General features: G+C 32.6%; 3 protein-coding genes across 4 annotated transcripts; 2 read left to right on the forward strand and 1 right to left on the reverse strand.

The window, feature by feature from the left end:
• The first annotated feature begins 1,593 nt into the window (after positions 1-1,593).
• LOC115706987 (putative uncharacterized protein YDL057W) lies at positions 1,594-4,095 on the forward strand. Of its 2 annotated transcripts, none has more exons than XM_030634776.2 (7): positions 1,594-1,733; positions 1,849-1,976; positions 2,635-2,717; positions 3,005-3,126; positions 3,210-3,374; positions 3,482-3,575; positions 3,650-4,095. In XM_030634776.2, exons 1-7 carry the CDS (start codon positions 1,697-1,699, stop codon positions 3,861-3,863), a joined length of 843 nt encoding a protein of 280 aa, XP_030490636.2. In that variant the 5' UTR covers positions 1,594-1,696; the 3' UTR covers positions 3,864-4,095. The 2 variants fall into 2 exon arrangements, with proteins under 2 accessions (XP_030490636.2, XP_030490645.2); XM_030634785.2 differs by having other exon boundaries at positions 1,667-1,764.
• Positions 4,096-5,708: 1,613 nt separating this feature from the next.
• Positions 5,709-8,741, reverse strand: LOC115707000 (UDP-sulfoquinovose synthase, chloroplastic). The gene is made up of 3 exons (XM_030634796.2): positions 8,600-8,741; positions 6,402-7,460; positions 5,709-6,312 (listed from the first exon to the last, which is right to left on the reverse strand). Exons 2-3 carry the CDS (start codon positions 7,416-7,418, stop codon positions 5,911-5,913), a joined length of 1,419 nt encoding a protein of 472 aa, XP_030490656.1. The 5' UTR covers positions 7,419-7,460; positions 8,600-8,741; the 3' UTR covers positions 5,709-5,910.
• An 8,650-nt stretch (positions 8,742-17,391) lies between these two features.
• On the forward strand, positions 17,392-20,882 carry LOC133031971 (uncharacterized). Its single transcript, XM_061105779.1, has 5 exons — positions 17,392-18,291; positions 18,801-19,547; positions 19,609-19,764; positions 20,018-20,532; positions 20,636-20,882. The coding sequence occupies exons 1-5, from the start codon at positions 17,392-17,394 to the stop codon at positions 20,775-20,777; spliced, it is 2,460 nt and encodes an 819-aa protein (XP_060961762.1). The 3' UTR covers positions 20,778-20,882.
• Positions 20,883-22,473: the final 1,591 nt, after the last annotated feature.

Consider the following 22,473-nt stretch of genomic DNA (forward strand, 5'->3'; position numbering starts at 1 on the left):
AAAAATGGGTTATAAATTACTTTTAATCAAGGGTAAAAATCTTTACAAATATCTTAAAAAATAATTTATTATGGTGCTTGAGTTATTCCTCTAATTCAACTGAATTAGTAATAAAATAAAATAAATCAAAAGTCCATTTCAAGTTATGGAATTACTATATATGAGAAAAAGGTTAGAACAAAATTACTAAATAGAATATAAGATTTTTTACCTTGGTTATTTTTATTATTGTAAAGAAACTTTTTTTTAAAAAAAAAACAAAGAATATAAGAACTTTTTCTTTTTTATAACTATTTATATTTTTATTTTTAAATTTTTTTAATCATTAACATGAAAAAAGGTTAAATATATTTATCAAATATTATCCACCGCATTATTTATTTTATGAAAAAATTTAATAGAGTAAGATAGAATGACCACAATAATGTAAAAGTTGTTTTTGAGAGTTATTGATGTATTATTAACATGAGAAATTTCTCTAGTAGATCCCCTAAAGGATCGTTCTGGTAGATTTTTTTTTTTTTTTTTATCTATTTTGGCATTTAAAAGAGATTTTTAGTTTAATTATTTTCTACGATCTCATACGTTGTAGTTATTTAAGACCACTTGTAGATTTTTAGAAAATTTGAATAGTTTATCGTGTCGAAAATAAGTTTTAAATAATTACTTACCACACGTATAAGAAAAATAGTCGCGCTAGTAATAAAATATGTAAATTTTATTTTCGGCAGTCTAAATTATTCGAAATTTTCTAAAAATTTACAAGTAATTTTAAATGGTTACAACGTATACGATCATGAATTTTTTTTTTTTTTAATTTTTACACTTCATAATAGTTTTTTTTTTGTATTTTTTACAAAAATTCACATATAAACTAACATAGCAACCAACTGAGCAACCTAAATCGTAATCAAAATTCACATAGCAACCCACATAGAAACTATCAGAGCAACTCGAACTGTAAATTTTTTTTTTTTCTAAAAAAAAAAAGAGTTAAAACATGGTATATGAGGTAATTCTTAAAAAAAAATGACTAAAAAACTCTAGAAGTCGAAACAGATAAGTAGTCACCCTTTTAGTGGTGTGTTGTAGACCTACCCATTAACAAATTATATATCTTAGAAGGTATAACTTAATAGTGTAAAAAGTATAGCAAGAAAAAGATAACTGCTATTTTGGACCCCGTGTTTTACAAAAGTTACTAATTGGATCCTCTATTTTATTAAATGACAAAATGGACCATGTATTTTCAAAATAATACAAATATGATCCTGAACTGATTTTTTGTCAAAATAAAATTTAATAATAATATGATCTAAAGGTGTTATTGGAAAATTATTTACATTTTCTATATCTGTTCATGTAAGGAATTGTCTTCAAGTTGGTTATATTTAAAAAAATTGTCAAAAATTAAGCTTAAGGTCCTATGTTTACTATTTTGGAATATATAGAGTCCATTTTGTTATTTAACAAAACGGAGGGTCCAATCGATAACTTTTGCAAAATACAGGGTCTAAAATAGTATTTACCCGCAATAAAATTATAAATATTTTTTCGTTAAATAAAATTATGCCACGTGTCGTACGGTGACAGTTCACAAGTAACAGGCGGGTAACAATAACATAAAACTAAGCTTCGTCATCATGGGACAACAGTGGCGCCATAGACAGAGGAGAGCCAACATTAACACACGTCCATGAAAGCTACTCTCAAAGAAGGACCTCCAAACCCTAGTAAGCTCGTTTTTTTTCCTCATACATGAAAGTTATGATCTTTTTATTTAATTTTTTCGAATTCCATTTCCCAAATTTCCTTCCCTATATTGATTGTGTTTTTCTATTTTTGCAGTGATTCGACAGAGTCTTAGGGTTAGGGTTAGTATTGTTAACAGACATGGTGAGAATCTGGTGGGAATATTGCATGATACAGGTTCTGAAGAGCTCGTTATAATCTGCCATGGCTTACAATCCTCTAAGGTACTTTTAATCATCTTCTTACAATTTTCTGATGTAAAAGATAGTATTTTTGGTAATGGGTATACATCTCCATAACAATTGTTAATTAATAGTTTTGTAATCTGAAAAATTGTAGGGAAACAATAATCAATATGGGTTGAGAATGTGTAGAATTTGAACTTGTTTAGACTCTATTTGTTGTTAGATTTTGTTGGTATTTTATTGATTGTTTGGTTATATGATGCAATAATTGGTGTACTCTTCGAGACAGTACCAATCTCCAATAAGAAAATTTCTAAACGGATGCCAAAGATAGAACCCATCATTGATTTACGATACTGATAAGGTGAATATTCTATTTATTCAATGCTAAGCCTAATGAGTATAAGGACCTCACCAAAATTATAATGTCTTTTGGTTCTATCTAACAAACTTTACGGTGTATAAAGTTTCATATTTGATTCAAGCATAGCGATATAAACTCCATTTAACTGAAGTTGATCTGGGCCAAAAGCAAACTTAGGTTAGGATAATCCTACTTTGAAACATTTTGGTCTCACTCAAATGACTTTATATATATACTAAGATAAGAAAATACTAACAAGTTAGTAATAAGCTCATGTGCTATTTCTCATAGTGAAGCATTATAATCTACATTTCCTTGTATTTTCAACTCTAGGAACGTATTCCTATGGTGAATCTTGCTGCTGCATTCGAGAAAGAAGGAATCAGTGCTTTTCGCTTTGATTTCGCTGGGAATGGGTAAGCTCTAGTTTGCAGATTGGCAAGATTAGTAAATTTTTTAATAGTATGCTTTCGAGGTGAATTTCGATACTTGTTTACAAAGTTCCAAACTTTGTCTTTGTGTTCTGATACTAGGAATGAAATTGTATGTCATGAGTTGTCTATTGTTCAATTTGATTCAAAAACATGTAATCTTTGCTGAAGTTGTATCTACATAGTTCCATTCCATACATATCTATAGAAACAAATAGCAAATTGTTTGATGTTGGTTCAGAAGTTTGGAATTGTTTTTGCTTACTTTTCAGTGAAAGTGAAGGTTCATTTCGATATGGTAACTATCGAAGAGAGGCTGATGATCTTCGTGATGTAGTTCAGTACTTCAATGAGAAGAATCGTACTGTAATTTCGATTATTGGACACAGCAAAGGTTTGTCTGTATTTTTATCACAAATTATCTAATGAAATTTCTCAAATGTTGTTCTAAATTGTAACTTGCAAAGGTTGTTGCAGGAGGAAATGCTGTGCTTTTGTATGCTGCAAAACATAATGACATTCATACAGTTGTGAATATTTCTGGCCGATTTGACCTCAAAAGGGGTATCGAAGGTCGCTTAGGTAAAGATTTTCTTCAAAGAATCAAGCAAGATGGATTCATTGATGTCAAGAATAAAAGAGGTAAGTAAGTAAGCTGTTAAATTTTTAAACCAATTGGTAATAAATTCTAATAATCGGTTACAGAATCGTCATTCATGATGGTTAACTTTCATTCTTGTTTTCGATAGGAAAGTTTGAGTACAGAGTGACTGAAGAAAGTTTGATAGACCGCCTAACTACAGATACTCGAGAGGCCTGCAAATCGATCGATCACAACTGCAGGTGAGTATTCACAAATGGGATATGTTCTTAACTTGTTTGTTTCTCTGTTTCATCTTAATGATGTTTACTTGCAGGGTATTGACAATTCATGGATCAATGGATAAAATAGTACCGATAGAAGATAGTTTCGAGTTTAACAAGTTCATTTCTAATCATAAACTTCACATTATAGAAGGAGCTGATCATGAGTACACTTATCATCAAGATGAGTTGGCTTCTGTTGTGTTGGACTTCATCAAGGCAGGTTTTCGCCAAGCTGGAGATCTACCTGTTCGGTCGCGATTATAGGATGATCTTCTTATATTTTAAGGAAATATGGACAACGAAAATAAAACATGTTCCCCCAAAATAATATTAGTCATAGTGTTGAGATGTAAGTAACTAGATTTATTTTGACATCAACAAGAAAGAAATTGTTACATTCTTGAATTTTGAGTGTGTAATAATCTATTGAATATACATTGTCTTGAATAATTACTACTTTTGTCATTTAAGATAATTATTACTACAACATAGAAAATTTCTTAACTACATTTAGAGGCTCTTTAGGATCCAAGTACATTGCCAAACTTAGCCTTCCAATTTCATAAAACATAAAACAAGGAGCTTAGACCTCACGGTCATTATAAATAATATTCTTTAATAATGTTGATAAATCAATCAATACCAAACAAGTTCTGCACAAATATACATTTTTTTAACTAGAAGAAAACTTCATTTATGGGTCAACTCGATCTACCTTAAAGGAGCAGATTTTTGGAATTACAACAGGCAGCAAGATACTAGTTGGTATTAGAGGAAAATTTGTCAGCTGAGACAAGTTTTTGATAAGGCTAGCATTGTTGCTGCTGGAAGAGGCGACAAATTCAGAGCAGCAAATCTATATAATAGAAGGTTACAACAGCAAGTTGTTTGCTATCAAAAGAATGTTTGGTGCAGACTTAGTGTTCCTAAACACAGATTTATACTCTGGCAAGCTTTGAATTCTCATCTGTTGACGAGGGATAAGTTGATCAAACTTTGTATCTCGGTGGAGACGTTGAATTGCTCAGTCTGTGATTTAGAGGAAGAAACTCATGCTCACCTTTTCTTTGACTATGTATTGTCTGCTCGAGTGATTCAGAGATTGACTAGCTGGTTTGGAGCTGTTACTTGGCCTCAGGAATTTGCAAATTGGCAAATTTGGATCTGCAATGATAGGAAACATCTACCAGCAGTTGTTACTAACTGTATGTTGGTTGCAACTGTGTATGAAATTTAGAAAAATAGAAACATGTGTGTTTTTGAAGAGTGCTCTAGGTCGGTCAATTATATTGTTGCTGAGATAAAAAAAGGTGTTGTCTTATAGGTTGGCTAATGTTGTTAGGGGAAAGAGGAACACTAATGATCATAACTATTTACTTAAAATGTTTAGCTTATTAAAAAGTTGAGTGCATGAGCAGGTTGTTGCTCTGCTGTTGTTGGTTTTGGCTGCTGTATTGTTGGTTGTGACCGATGAAAATCTCCTTTTCTTGATCAAAAAAAGAAAACTTCATTTAATTAAATAGAATCTGAATACAATAAAGATTTGCATAAGAAATGTATATTAAAACAATAAATTTCACGATCAGCATTAAATCGAGATTGCCTAACTACAAAATTAACAACTCGATTTACAGAACGTTTTACAAAACACAATGAAACACGACTCATAGAAGAAAGGAGCCTTTTACAACCTTGAATAAGAAAACCAAACATAGAATTCATTGATAAAAAAAACCTCTAATCGCTTGAACAGTTAATTATTTCAACTACTACTTGCTGTCAGGATATGTTTTTGATCCAACTCGTAAACTTACATTTAATCATATTCTGAACAACAAAATTACATTGTTAGACACAAGAAAAATTAAAATCCGAAAATGAATTAAAAAATCGATTTCATTGAAATGAATAGTTGTCAATACTCCAATTAGAACATGTCCCTTTTAGAGAGTTGATAACCATCTCCGAACTTAGCTCGATTAGTAGGTAATCATACTTATCTAATATTTGTTTAATACGAATCGCGATTAGAAGAAAGTAAGGAAATGCATTCCTGTTGTTTGAAATGTGGATTTCCGTTTTCCTGGGTCTTTCTTAACATTCAAGAACTTCTTCAACAAAGCTATGATCATCCCATGAATGGATTTAAAATTTTCAATGTTCTTAGTATGCAAACATCATCACACAACTATACAACAGCTTATAATGTTTGTGTGCTTTTCATTTTTTTTCTTTCTAAGACAGAACTGAACTAAAACTAAACTAAATGTCCAATTAGTACAACTGACTGACCATTTCCAAAAAAACCAGACTAGGCAGCAACAGTCTTTGGCTTAGCTCCGATTCCTTTCCACGAAACACTGGGCATTATCTGCTTCATGTCAACCCGATCTTTGTACTCGACAGCAAAGTTCAGCAAAGAATCAAGAAGAGAGTCTGAAAGTAAATGTGGTTGAAGTCCCAATTCAATCAGTTTAGTATGTTTGGCGTTGTAATAATGTTCCTCGGCCTCTACTCTTGGGTTTGGAACAGAAGTTGTTTGGACTTCGATCCCAAGATTCTTCCCTGCTTTAGTAACGAGAGCTGCAAGCTCGTTAACAGAGAATTGCTCGGTGAATTGGTTGAAAACCCGAAACTCACCACGGTTAGCTGGGTTTGCAATGGCAAGTTCAACACATTGAACTGTATCTCTTATGTCAAGGTATCCCCGAGTCTGAATACAAAACAAGGAAAATAAAAATGACATCTTTAACACCAACAATTGATATCGAGAAAACTAGAATGGAAAGAAGGTGTTTTTACCTGGCCTCCCTTGCCATACACAGTAAGTGGATGACCAACAGCAGCCTGAACACAAAACCGATTCAATGCTGTCCCGAACACACCATCATAATCAAGCCTGTTGCATAGCTCTTCATGCATATCGGTTTCTGGAGTTTTAACTCCATAAACCACACCTTGGTTTAAGTCAGTGGCTCTGATCCCCCAAGCCTTGCAAGTGAAAGCTATATTGTTTGAATCATGAACTTTACTCAAATGGTAGAATGAGCTACCTTGCTTCGGGTATGGAAGAGTATCTGTTCTTCCATTATGAGTAATTGTAATGTAACCTTCTTCAATGTCAATATTTGGTGTACCATATTCTCCCATTGTCCCAAGCTTAACCAAATGGCAATGATCTCTATATTCTTTTATAGCAAAAAGCACATTCAATGTTCCAATCACATTGTTATTCTGTGTAAAAACAGCTCTTGATCGATCAATCATCGAATAAGGGGCAGACCTTTGCTCCCCGAAATGAACAACAGCATCAGGCTCAAATGACTTAAAAGTTTCTGATAAGAACTCAAAGTCACAAATATCACCAATGTAGAGTTCAATACTCTTTCCTGTAAGTGCTTTCCAACGACGTACACGGCTGTGGATTGAGGATATTGGAGTGAGCGAGTCAATACCGAGCTGCTGATCAAAGAGGCGACGAACAAGGCTGTCAACTATGGCAACCTCGTAACCTTTCTTGGATAGATGAAGTGCTGTGGCCCAACCACAGTACCCATCACCACCAATTACCATAACCTTCTCTGCTTTCGAGCCTTCACCCGAGCTAGCACGAAAACCAGAAGATGGAATTGTGGTTTCCTGCAGGGTAGAGTTTGTTCTAAACCTTTCAACTGGCAAACGAAAGCTTCTAAAGGGCGATTTCGATGTTTGGAAAGAAAATGATGCTGAAAAGGCCAATGAGTCTTGGTTTAATCTGGAATTTGGTTTACATCCAGGAGCAATTTTAAGAGTACAAGAAGTGGAAAGTAAGTGTGCCATTATCAAATATCCTCAGCTCCTCAAAACAAAACACACAAACACCTGCAAATAATAAATAATTGACTTTCAAAAATGTCAAAGAACTTCAATTTCACCAAAGTATTGACAATATAGTGTATCATAGTTCTCTACACACAATCAACTTTTCTTTTTAAGGTGGTCAATACATGCTTCTCAAGACTCAAATATTAATCATAACTTTCCCAAATTTCAAACTAATGACTTTCAAATGTTAAAGAGCTTCACTTTCACCAAGTTTTGACACAAATGAGGTATCATTATTCTTTTTTCCGAAACTAGGATAACTGCCTAACCCTACAATATTTTGAGACCAGGAAACTATAACAATAGCTATGTAGAGATCCAAGAAGAACTCGAACCTCAGACCTTGTTTGAGCTACCTCTCTTGGGTATGGGGTATCATTATTCTCAATACACAACAATCAAAATTTCTTTTTTGGGGGTCTATACATGCTTCTCAAGACTCAAAATACTAATCATACACCTGCAAATATGAACCACAATTTTCAAACTATTGACTCAAATGTTAAACAACTTCAATTTCGCCAAGTTTTGACACAAATGAGGTATCATTATTCCTTTTTCCGAAACTACGATCTCCTTCTAACCCTACAATATTTGGAGACCAGAAAACTATAACAATTGCTATGTAGGTCCTCAGGAGGGACTCGAACCTCAGACCTTGTTTAACCTACCTCTCTTGGGTATGGGGTATCATTATTCTCTCAAGACTCAAATCATAATCATCCACCTTCAAATATTAACCCCAATCTTCAAACTACTTACTTTCAAATGTTAAAGAACTTCACTTTCACCAAGTATTGACGCAAATGGGGTATCATAATTCTCTACACCCAATCAAATTTTCATTTTGGGGGGTCTATATAAAATGCTTCTTAAGACATCATGAGTAGTAAAAATCAGCTCCAAGGGTCAAGGAACACACACACACACACATGTAAATTCTGTAATCAACAGCTTAAATTCATAATTGGGCAAGTCATACATTCACATAATATACCAAGTAGAGTCATTTTCTCTCAATTTAAAGATTGATTTGAAAAAACCCACCAAAGTAACAAAGCAAAGACTCAAACTTTAAAACTTGAAGAAGACAAAACTAAAAGATAGATAGAAAATCATGAGAGAGAAGAGATCACCTGAAAAGGGTCGGAGTTGGAGATTGAGATGAGGCTTGTAGTGTAGGAAGAGATGGTTTTAAGAGAGAGAGAGAGAGAGAGAGAGAGAGAGAGAGTGACACTGTCAAGTAGCGAATGGAAACCGAATATATTGCCTGCAATGGGTATATCCATTTCTATCTGTACAAAAGCTTCATAATTCACTATACGACATGTCGTTTAAAATAAATACAAACATTTTATTACTATAAAATTCACCATACGACATGTCATTCCCAACCCTTTTCATCATAATTCGATACGACATGTCGTTGAAAATAAATACAAAGTAATTTACAGCATAAATATTTAAGTTTAAATTTCAATTACAAATAAATATATAAATATTTAAGTTTAATTTTTGACGGTAATAATACCTAATTTATAATTCGGAAAATTATGTAAGTACCTGACTGTTAAGTGTTAAGTAAATTGTCACATCACATGGCAATAACTGATTAGTTTAGGTTATTAAAATTTTATTTTAAAAAAAAAAATAGTTTAAATACACCAATAAAAAAAGACGTGGATAATGATTTGAGTTAGGTACTTACAGAAGTTCCAAAAATATAACTTAGAGCATCTCTAATGGTAGCATTTTTTAAACGTGTTATATATTTCCACATCATTCAAAAATATAATATTTTATTTTATCTTTCTTCCACATCATTTTTGACACCTTTACCTCTAAAAATATTCCAATGGCATAATACCTTTTACAAATTCTATAATTATGATCTCACACATTATTATGTATAGATATAATTTTTTTTCTTTATTAAATATATATGTTACACTTTTAATTTTTATTGTAAAAAAATACATAGCATCAATGTCATTGTGTAGCATCTTTATTTTTTGTCACATAAATTTTCTACTTCATTAAGCATTCTCTAAAATATTACCATTGGAGATGCTCTTAAGTATTATTGCTGCCAAAAATTAAACTTATATATTTATTTACAACTTAGAGTTAAACTTAAGTATTTATGTCTCAAATTATTTAAAAATTTACTATATAATTGATAACTCACGATACCACATGTCATTTTTATTTTAATCATCATAATTTAGGATACGACATGTAGTTGAAAATTAATAGAGATTTATATGCATGAATAACACTAGTTACTCTTTATCTTACGTGTTTAGGAATGATATATGTAACAAAACTATACAATGTAAAAGAATTTTTGAAAAAATAAGGAAAAATAGTAATTCATGAAATTTAGTTTAAATTATATATAACAAAATTAAAATATATTTTGTTGATATTGAAAATTATAGGGCAATGTGATGGGATCATATGATTAATTACAACAAATATTTGTACATATTATCCTACTTATTGATTTTATATCTTTTTATATTATTTAATTTATTTGACATTATCATTGACTTTCATGACTTTGAACACTAATTTAATTTTGATTTAGTGTTTTAGATTTTGATTATAAAAAGGAAATGGTAATTTTAGCAATTAATAGTTTATAATACTTGTTAAATAAAGTTAAAGAAATGACAATTTACATTTTTTTTTATATATATTTTTTCATATTGAAAATATTTTTTTAATATTGTTTATATTGTTAGTTTTCTTTATAATTTCTATTTATTGATATATTTTTTGTTTATTTATTGGGAAAATAAATTATAAAATTACAATAATATTTATTTATTTATTATTTTATTTTCCATCTCATTAATGTATATTTTATTTATGTGCAATTTATCTTTCAAGCTTCTAGAGAAAGAATACCGAGTTTTCAAAACAAATTGCTTAACGTTGATGATGACATTGAATTGCAGTCTGTTACCAAGATCTTACAACTGTGATTGTTCTACTTTTAGATTTTCCTACTCTAATAATTTAAAGATCATTGTTAGAGTTTTTACAAGTTTGTTATCCAGATTTCCAAGAGTGTCCCTAATTTGTATTGCTCATAGATTAGTTGTGCATGCTCTTTGAAGTTTGAATGGATTAACAACTTGTTTGGCTAGATATGAATATTCATATTTTTTTTGAATGTATAGTATTATTTTGATAATCATGTCATTTATAGTATTTATTTGATGATCATGAGATGTATAGTATTCATATTTAGCCTGTATGATATTATTATATTTTCAATGAATTTATTTGTTATTTAAAAAAAAAAGTATTTTATGGATAAATTACAACTCTATTTATATACATCACAACGTATGATATAATTGATGATCATGAGATGTATAGTATTCATATTTAGTCTGTATGATATTATTATATTTTTAATGAATTTATTTATTATTTAAAAAAAAGTATTTTATGGATAAATTGCAACTCTATTTATATACATCACAATGTATGATATAATTACTGGAGTAGAAATTCTATAAATTCTCAACGCAAACCTAAAATATATGATTTAATTGAACATTTTATATTATACAAAAATTGTATCAAATACATTTATTTTTTAGAACTTACAATGTGTGTATAATTACTAATAAGGGTAAATGGCGGTAAAATTCCCAATACTTTAGTTTTGGTTTCGCTAAACCCCCACAATCTAAATTTCTGCGGGTAAACCCCCAAAACCACTACTCTGTTAGCAATTTACCATTTTCGTCCAAATTTAGCTGTTAAGTGCCAGGTTGGCTTGTCCACGTGAACACAATATACACGTGACACAATTTTATTGGTCCACGTAAATAATTATATTAAAAAAATTAAAAAAATAAAATAAAATTAATTTAAAATTTAAAAAAATTATTAATATTATTTTTTTTTCTTTCTTTCTTTCTTTTTTTCTTTTCTTTCTTTTTCTAATGCCCTTTCTCTTTCTCTCTCTTGCTCGCAGGTAACAGCAAGCACCAGCCCAAACCCAGGTTCTCGATCCCTCTCTCTCTCTCGATCTCAGCTATCTCTCTCGATCCCCCTCTCTCTCTCTCTCTCAGCCATCTTCTCTTTCTCGATCCCCCTCTCTCTCTCAGCCATCTTCTCTTTCTCTCCTCAGGACCACCGAGCCGTTGTCGTCGTCGTCGAGGACCACGAACCCATGCCGTCGCTGTCGCCGTCGTCGTCGAGGACAACAGACCCATGCCATCGCCGTCGTCGAGACCACCAAGCCAGGTAAAACCCAACCCTATCTCTCTCTCTCTCTCTATCTGCCCTCCTCTCTCTCTTTCTCTCTCTTTAGATCTAGGGATTTCTACAATTTTTTTTTTGTAATTATCAAGATCTGTGTATAGCTGCAAATATTTGGGTATTATTGTGTTCATTATTTTCAAATATGAGAAAAGATAATTGTTGTGGGGAAAATAAAGTTAGGGTTTTCAGATTTGAGTTTTGGACTGAAATTTTGTGTATATATTTGTGTGTGTTTATTTGTTTGTTGGATTTGAATTTGTTTAAATTTAGTTTTAGTATTTAATTTTTTTTGTGTGATATGGATTTGAAAAATAGGTTGTGGTGGTAGTTTCAGTAATGGTGGGTGGTGGTGTTTACGATGGTTATGGATGGTGGTGGTGTTTACGGTGGTTTCGGTTGTGTTGGTGGTGGTGTTTACAGTGAAGGTATGTTGGTGGTGGTGTTTACAGTGAAAGTGGTGGATTGATAGAGAGAGCTGAGATGAACAGATAGAAAAAGAAAGAAAAGTAAAGAAAAGAAAAAAAAAAAGAAAAAGAAAAAAGAAAGAAAGGAAAAAATTTATTTATAATTTTTTTTAATTTTAAATTAATTTTATTTTATTTTTTTAATTTTTTTAATATAATTATTTTCGTGGACCAATAAAATTGTGCCACGTGTATATTGTGTCCACGTGGACAAGCCAACCTGGCACTTAACAGCTAAATTTGGACGGAAATGGTAAATTGCTAACAAAGTAGTAGTTTTGGGAGTTTACCCGTAGAAATTTGGGTTGTGGGGGTTTAGCGAAACTAAAACTAAAGTATTGGAGATTTTGCCGCCATTTACCCTTACTAATAAATGTATCGTATTGGTGTTAAGTTAAGTACTAACGACTCAAATATGTATGTGTTTTTTTTTATTATTTATTGTTGTATATTACTTGAAAATATGTAAGAAAATGAACACTTCGAATCGAAATGAACATATATATTTTATCAAATTGAGTAGCATTTTTCAAAGTAATTAAATTGTAAGTGTTAGTTTCTTGGAAAGATAATATGATTGTAGGGAAAATATTATAGTAATAACAAGAGTACAAGGCAATTTTATAATATTACTAAAATTTTGGTTATAAGAGGATTACTAACATTATTATTTTTATACTAAAAACTAAGCAACTACCACTTTCTTCTTGACTCACCAAAGCTAACATTTAAATACTTTTGCATGAAAAAATTTATATATAAATATCTAACATTCTAGTACAACATTTTATATAGAGGGGTGCTAAGGAGACTCTCTTTTATACTCTCTTTTACACTCTCGCTATAAATTAGTGATAAATGTCATCCTTTGAGATTAGTGTATTCATACTTAATAATTAGACATAATATTATTGCATTATTACATCTATGTCATTATAATAAAATTAACTCACTAATTTTTTACTTAGAGCAACTCCAATGCCAAAACTTAAATTTAGTATTTTTAAATCAAAACTAAAAGAATACTATTTTAGTACTATTTTTTTTTCAATAATCACAATACTAAAAATTACATTAAAATTTATATTTTTTTATAATGTTATTTTATTAATATAATAAAAATATTTAATAATATAAATTTTTAAAGTGTCATTAGAAATAACTTTAAACCTGAATATATATTAAAAAAAAACTTCTTTAAAATAATATTATAACACATGTTTACAATTATTTAGTAAAATAAATAGTCACAACAAATATATGTGATTATTATTTTATTTATTAAAAAAATTATGTCAACTAATATAGACTAAGAGGTAATAATTTATTTTTACTTTTATCTATACATATATATTATATTTAGCAAAAAAAAAAAAAAAACCAAAGGAGAAGTCTAATATAATTTGTCCAATCAATTGTTTAGAAAAAAATTATAAATTAGTTTTATTTTATTATATTCTTTTTTATATGTATATATATCACATAAATATTATTATATTTTTTTTAATCTTACTTTCTATATTTTGTAATTTTCTAATTTATTTATTGTGTTCTATTTATATTGTTTTTCATAATTTTGTTTTAAAAGATTGCCAATTAACTCTTTAAAATATTATTATTAAAATTTTTTTATCCGTTTAGTTCATCAATTTTTTTTAGTATATTTAATTATCATGTTTTTCTATTTATATCTATTAACTTTATCTAACTAAATAATTTTTTTGTCAAACCAAAATTTAAATACAAACAATTCATATTCTTCTTTTCTTTGTTTTTTTTTTTTAATTTTCTAATTTATTTAGTGTCCAACAGTTATATTGATTTTTTTTTTTTTACATTGAAACAGAAAAAAAAAAAAAGGTAGTATATATATGTGTTTTGAATTAAACTAATAATAAAAAGAAAAGGTGTTGTAAAAAAGCATATAAAGAAAATAGCTTTAATTACTATTTATATGATTATTTAAATTGTTAAATAAATTCTAATCATACTTTATAATTATTTTAAATGGTGTTATAATTTTGTTTAAGATATATATTTATATTTAGCTCTAAGTAAATATTTAGGATAATTTTATTGTAATGGCATAGATGTAATAATTCAACAATATTATGTCTAATTATTAAGTACATATACACTAATCTCAAAAGATCACATTTGTCACTTATTTATCAAGAGAGTGTAAAAGAGAGTCCTTAGCACTCCTCTTTCATAAATAAATTAAAAAAAAAAAAAACTCTTTACCTACTAATCAACATACTCTTGAGATTTGAGTTGTTGAGACACTTTCCTAAATATGCAAGTAAGGTTACAAGACAGCTAAGATTCCCAAACCCTAAATCCACACAAAAATACAACTTCCAAAAGAATTTATTATTATTATTATTATTATTATTATTATTATTATTATTATTATTATTATCTATAACTTTAAAAAAGGACAAGGTGTGTTGTGGCTTCTAAATTATTTTTTCAAGTTGTATGAGATTCGATATTTAATTATACTAATAGCGGTATGACATCGAGGAAGGTGCTAGACACCAGTGGTGACTTTTAGTAATTCTCATTTTTATACCTATTTTAATTTTAGGATAATTATATAAAACACTATTTTTGTAAATTTTTTATATTATTTTACGTTTAAAGATTTTTTTTTTCTTACATTTTTACGGTGTTTTATAAAAATAACGAGAAAACTACATAAAAATAATTAGAAAATAACATTCAAACAATATTAAAACAACAACAAAAGATAATAAAAAATCAACAACAAATTAACAAGAGTACAGTATAAAAATACATCAAAAGAAGACTGTATTTTTTGTAAATAAAATCATAAAAATCGTAAAAATCGTAAAAATATTTAAAATTTCGTACAACCATATTATTTTTGTGTATTTGTAAAATAATACTTTTAATTTTTGTCCATTTAAACCAAAAAAAAAAAAAAATTCTTTCTAGAAAGAAACTGGTCAATCAATATTCTTCACAAACTATGCAAAAATGGCATATTCTATTTCCTTTGAAGAAAAAAAAAATTAAAAAAAAAAGGCATATTCTAATGGATTTCCAAAACCCCTAGAGGGGACAAAGATAAGAAAATTATCTTTTATTTTTATATGTTAAAAGCATGTGATCTATTTTGAGATCCATTGTTCAATAAATTATTACTTTTGGATTAACAAATGACTAATGTATCCAAATATATTAATCTTTATTCTAAAACCAAGATTTCATTAATGATTATGAGAGTTAAAAGTTAGATTTTTCCAAATATTATATTTATATTAAGGACACATAAAAAAAAATTATATCATTAATATTATAATTAAAATTAGTTACATGTTAATAAATATATTTTTGTAATTAGTAGTCTCAGTAGTACCATTATGAAGCGACATTTTGCCAATGATAGTTTTTTTTTTATAAATTATTAAATTAAAATACATATAAAACTCGATACTTAATTATATTAATATCAGTAAACAGTTCATATTAAACATATTAATAAATATAATTTTTTAATTACAATTTTAAAAATATCATTTTTACTAGGCATAGTTTTATTCAATGCCTTAGCAATAATTAATAATTTAATTATTAAATTAAATATATAAAACTCAATATAATTAGATCAAATTATAATAATTTTAACAAGAGCATTGCTATTGGGCACCAGTGGTGCCTAGCACCCTTAAGACGTGTCGCTTTGCGATTGGTTACCGATACTCCCTAAAAGCTATTATATTAAACTATATTAAATCTAATACTTAATTAAACTAATAATAATATTGACACGTAAGAGAATATTTGCTTTTACCATTTCTCTTTTAACAAACATTTCTCTTTCAAAAATAGTACCCCACACAAGTCTCTAAATGTTTGTTTTGCTTTGGATATATTTCATCAAAAGAATAAAAAAGTTTACACGTGTGACCCACTAACAGTCTCACACCAATTATATTAGGGAAATTTGATATATTATGCTAAAAAATAGAAAGTGGTGTTTAATTATACCAAGAATTTACACATAAAAAAAATATGCCAATTTTTTAATTTCCTTCCTAAATTACCCCTACCCTTTCACTTTCCCCCCCATTCTCTCTAACACTCTCTAACAGCCCTCTCTCTCTCTCTCTCTCTCTCTCTCTCTCTCTCTCTCTCTCTCTCTCTCTCTCTCTCTCTCTCTCTCTCTCTCTCTCTCTCTCTCTCTCTCTCTCTCTCTCTCTCTCTCTCTCTCTCTCTCTCTCTCTCTCTCTCTCTCTCTCTCTCTCTCTCTCTCTCTCTCCATTCGAACCCCACCGTCGAACCACCACAGTCGAACCACCACCCACATTCGAACCCCACCGTCGAACCACCACGAAGACCCAGTCGACGCGAAGACCCAGACGACTCCATCGACCCCGACGACCCATAAACCCACTCGAGACCCAGTCGACCCCGACGACCCAACAACCCACTCCAGACCCCAGCAACCTCCAAAACGTACTCGGACCATTTCGGAGCACCGTCCCCACCACCGCCTTCTTCAAATATTCGAACCTTTGGATAAAAGAGGTATTTTTTTTTTAAATTTTTGTTAAAACGTTCTTTAATTTGTGATGGATGAATCTGTTTAAACTGAAATTGTGATTTAGTATGTTTGTTTGTGGTAAATTATGCATCAGAAATTTGGGGAAATTATTGGGGTCGTGTTAAACGCTGTTTGTTCCTATTTTTGTATTTTGTGCGACGTTATGCGATTTACTATGCGATGTTATGCGATTTTATTAGCGGTTCTTACATTCTGATTATATTTAGCGATTTTTAGGCGACATTATGCGATGTTTGTGCGATGTAGTATATTTGGAGTAGATTCCAGCAATATTGTGGGTATAGTTAGCGATGTTTGGGCGACATTGGGCGATGTTTGTGCGATTTAGTTTATATGGATTATGTTGTGCGATTTCAGAAACATTAAGCGATGTTTTGGGCGACGTTTGTGCGATGTTGCCTGACAGGGACTTGATTTTTTATTTATTTTTGTTCTGCATTGTTTTAGCAATATTATGCGACCTATGTGCGATATTTATGCGATTCTTTTTGTGACTGGCCTATTTCTTGCTGCCTTTATGCGATTGTAGGCGATGTTTGTGCGATTATTATGCGATATAACCTAATTAAGCTTCTAAATGCAGATGGCTCCTGAACTTATTCTCCCAGTGTCAGACCACTTTCCAGGGCGTATAACATACAGAGGCAACGGATACTTTGCTTCAATAAAGGCCAAATTTGAAGCTTTTAACTTGACTCAGAAGGTGAAGGAGACGCCTTTTGGTGTGTTTTGGAATGCCAGTGAATTGAAATTCAGTGGGGTTATTGTCCATCAGTTGTTACTAAGGAAGAAGAAAGTGAGTGAGGCCAAAAATGATGAAGTGTGGTTTTACGTGGGTAAAACCGAAGCTAGATTTGGACGGTCTGAGTTCGGTTTGATCACGGGCTTAAAGATGAGCGGTGGTCCTTCGTCAGAAGAATTGACTGCACAGTGTGATTCTGATCGGATCTTGCGAGACTATCTCAACAACTCAAAAAGGGTGACCTTTAAAACCCTTTGGCTAGCGTTTGAGGCATGCGATGTGGCTGACGATGTATACAAGCTGGGGTTGTGTGCATTTGTCGAGGGTGTTCTGCTGTCACGGGCCGAGGGTGTGTATATCTGGACAGATATGCTAAAGTTGGTAGAAAATGAAGAGAAGTTCTTCGAGTATCCTTGGGGTCTTCTTTCTTATCAGAAGTTGTTGTCTTCCACAACTAAGAATATGCAACAACTTAGGCAAAACTACATGGATAAGAACGATAAGACCAAGAAGAAACACAAGAAGGATAAAAAGGTTACTCAACCTGAAGCGAAGTACAACGTGTACGGATATGCTCCTGCGCTGCAATATTGGGCATTTGAGGCCATGCAAGTTTTGGGGAAGAAGTATGGCCAGTGCAAAGGGACTCGATTCCCTCGAATGTTGAACTGGAGCACCCCCGACACAGTCACGAAACATGATGTGAAGCAAGCTGATGTGGCTGCACTCTTTGAGAAAAGGGTACGTGAATCTTTTTCTATTTTAGCGCAATTATTTTTTGCTTTAAGTTTAATCTGTGTTATATGCGATATTTTGCGATATTTGTGCGATTTACTTTACAGTGCATTATTAATGTTCAGTGATTAATAAGTTTTTTGGCGACTTTGTGCGATCATAGTGCGATGTTGTGCGATTTTACTTGCATTCCATATAAATTTTTACTTGTATTTGTTTTATTTGTTTAGCGACTTTATGCGATTCTTGTTGCAATTGTTGTGCGATTTTTTGGAAGTCTCATGTTTTCCACTTGTATTTTTTGATATTTTTGTGCGACTGTATGCGATTACTGTGCGATTTTGTGCGATTTTGGATGACAGTAGCAAATATAGTTTTCTATGTATATGTAGTAGTTTTTTTGGCGATATAGTGCGATTTTTGTGCGATATGTATGCGATTTTTTAGTTTTACGCGATTTATTTGCGATTTTTGTGCGACATATTTGCGATTTACCATGATCTTTGTTTTTGCAGATGGTTGTGCTTCAAATCTTGTATCCTCGGAATTGGGAGGTTGATTACTGGAAGGACAATTGTGAGGGTGAGGTCCCCACAGTGGAAATGGGGTTGGATGAGGTCGAAGAAACACAAGCCGGGGCGCAAGATTCGACCGCATTCGAGACCCAAGCCCAACGGGTGGCAGAATATGTGGAAAGGTCCAAAATTATTCCCCCATCCCCACCCAAGGAAACAGCAGACGCCTCCACATCTGCCACCGTGCCCCCAACCCCTGCCACTGTGCCCCCAAGCTCTACTCCACGCAATGACTCCGACTACCTCTTGTTGGCTAAGAGATTGGAGAAGGTAGAAGCGCAACAAGTTGCGATTCTTACTGCCCAGACTGAGATGAAGGCTGACTTCAAGAGAAGTCAGAAAGAGATGAAGAATCTTATCATGGATCAAATTGCGACCGTGATAAGTTTGTTACAGAAGCAGCCTTCGGAGCCGACACAACCATCAGGGCCGGCACAACAATCAGACCCCACACATCCATCCGACCCGGCAGAGCCATTACAGACGGTACATCCATCACCGCCGACATATGATGATGATGATGATGTCTACCCAGAAGATTGGCAACCTGACGCATGTGACGTTCCTTCTACTCCTGCAAACGCCATTGTCATTTCGCTGGGTGATACTGAATCTCAGGATGTGGAAGAGTTGCAGGGGCCACCAGATGGAGTGGAGTTCTGTAGGATTAGGCGAAAGCGGAAGCCGGTTTTCTTGAATGACTACACTGCTGGGAAGAAGAAACAACGACATGGGCCCGTGGTAGTAGACACCCCGAAGCCGGCGGACCCCATTGTTAAAATTTTTCCAGAAGTGGATCACTTATGCTAGGGACAATGGCCGTCCTAGGGATGTTCACACTGGCGAAGCCACTAGATCGTGGTTCGTGAAGTTGATGGTGCTGAACGAATGGCTCGAAGATGATGTAAGTTATTTCTTAACAGAATTAATTTATTGTGTTTTTTATTGTTTGTGCGACTTATATGCGACTTACATGCGATTTATATGCGATTTATACTCACTCTAAGTATAATCTGGTTTATGCGACTTTATGCGATTTGCATGCGATGTTTGTGCGATTTTTGAGACAATTTTGGTAATTTGCTGTGCGACTTGTATGCGATTTGTTATGCGACTTTTATGCGACTTCTTTCTAACTGTTTTCATTTGGAACACAGCAAATTGATGCCATGGCGCACTTATTGAGAAGAAGACGGACCCTGTACCCAGAAGTCTACACCCGAAAAGGTGTAGTTTTGGACACATCTGCTCCACAGTTCTTTTCCATGTTTTGGAATATGTGTGAGGGTGACAGGAGCAAGATGAAATGGGATGAGAGCGTCATGAGTTACGTGCAGGGGATACCGCACAGATACTTGCCATGTTGGGAGAAGCAGGAGTACATATACTTTGTGTTGCACCTTCCCAAAGAGCGCCACTGGGTGGCAGTTGAGGTGGATATCGAGAACTGGGAGATCATTGTATATGATTCTGATATCGGTGCCACCGTTGAGGCAGCCATGGAGTCATATTTGAAGCCTTACAGCGAGCTCTTTGCAAATCTAATTCGAGATAGCGGTTATTTCCAATACAACAATTATGTACATCCGGTGGAGTTGGGCGATCTCAGTCAGCTCCTACCCCTCCATTATAGACGAGCTACCTCGGAGGTTGTACCACAAACGAACAGCAGGTGAATCTCTTTTTCTTTTGTATATTTTGAGTAATTTATTTAATTTTGCACTCCATTATGAATTACTTAACTTAATTGTTGCTAATATTTAGTTTTTTTTTAGTGGCAATTGTGGAATGTATGCCATGGAGCACATTGAGCACTTGATGCTGGATCGGTCGTTGGAGCATGTGCATGATGATAACATGCTCACCTTTAGACATAGGTGGTGTGTGGACCTATTTTACCAGAACTTAACGTGGTAGTTTTTTGTAGGTTTTTGCAATGTTAATCTTGTACACATAAACTCCCCTTTTGTAATTGTATTATAATCTCACCAAATTTATATATAACAAGTAAATTTAAAGCTATTTAAATTGTTGCTTGTATCAATTTATTTCTTTTTTAAATTTTTCATAAATCCTGTGAAAAGATGACTTCTTGATAAATTATTTCACTAGGAATCGCATTAAAATCGCACATTCATCGCGCATAATATCGCCAAAATACACAAACTAACAAATCTAGATTAGTTCACATCGCAGAAAAATCGCACCATAATCGCACAATGTCGCCAAAAATACAGAACCAAAGCAAACTCAAAAACAGGATCCTGTCAGTTAACATCGCACAAAAATTGCACCATAATCGCAAAAATATCGCCAGACAATACAGAAACGAGCAACCCAAAAACAAGATCCTGTCAGTTAACATCGCACAAAAATCGCACAATAATCGCAGGATATCGCCAAAAAATACAAAACAAACTACAAACTAGCTGTCAGTTACAAATCGCACAGTAATCGCATAATGTCGCCTAAAATCGGTAAACAAACCAAAAAATTATTAATCTAGGAGAAAAATGCACAATATCCAACAACCAGCAATACAACACATATTCATTTAAAAATTGGAGAAATGGTTCAAACTCGAGCTTTGCATGTAGCTCTGTTGTGCCCTGAACCGTGACATAGCGAACAATGACGAGATTCCACTACCACCTGACCACTAGACGGTCGACGCTTCGTCGGTCTTCTACCTGCATTGCTCTTCCTAGGCCGACCTACTGGTTTTTTCTCCACTGGTACCCCGATTCTTATGTTCTTGATATGTTCCGGTAGTACCCACTCATCCTCCTCGCCAACAATATTAATTGTGGCATCGTAGGTTTTCTTCCACGTTTCTTTAGTGTAATATGGAGAGCAAAGTGTGTACACGCTCACATTCTGACTAACTGCTGCGGCACATGCATGTGGACAAGGGATTTTCAGCATTTGGAAAAGTCCGCAAGTGCATGTTCTCTCCACTAAGTTCACATCACCACCTCTCTCACCTTGAGGACTCGTACCAACGTTGAACAATTGGGCACCATTACGAAGGACACTCCTGAACATACCATCTTTGTGTTGATCCTTTAAATCATTTTCAAAAGTAGTAGCCAAAGGAGTAGCGCACTTACTAGCCTTTTCGAGACGAGAAGCAAACCAATTTTGAAGTGTGAACCTGATGAAGTCAACCAAAATAGTTACTGGATATTTTCTGAATTCTTCTGTCACCTTGTTGAAGCTTTCGGCAGCGTTGCTTGTCATTATGTTGTACCGATCGCCTGGACAATAAGGACGAGCCCACTTTTCAAACCCTATTTGCTCGACGTATGTAGCAATGGCAGGGTCCATCTGTTTCAGCACCTCAAAATGCCTATCACATTCCGTCTTGTTCCATGCGTAAGCTGCAAGCCATATTTGCTTGTTGCATACATCAGTCTTAAACTTGTGATTGACATTCATAGTAATATGCTTGAAGCATGCACAGTGGCATGCTTCTGGGAAAACAACATCAACAGCATGTTCAATGCTTTGATGCCTATCCGATATGAACATAATATTTTCAACCGGACCAATGGCTTCCTTCAACTTCCGCAAGAAATACTTCCAAGAGTCATGATTCTCACTGTCAACAATT

This window comes from Cannabis sativa, chromosome X (genome assembly GCF_029168945.1).
Source record: "Cannabis sativa cultivar Pink pepper isolate KNU-18-1 chromosome X, ASM2916894v1, whole genome shotgun sequence".
Lineage (NCBI taxonomy): Eukaryota > Viridiplantae > Streptophyta > Magnoliopsida > Rosales > Cannabaceae > Cannabis > Cannabis sativa.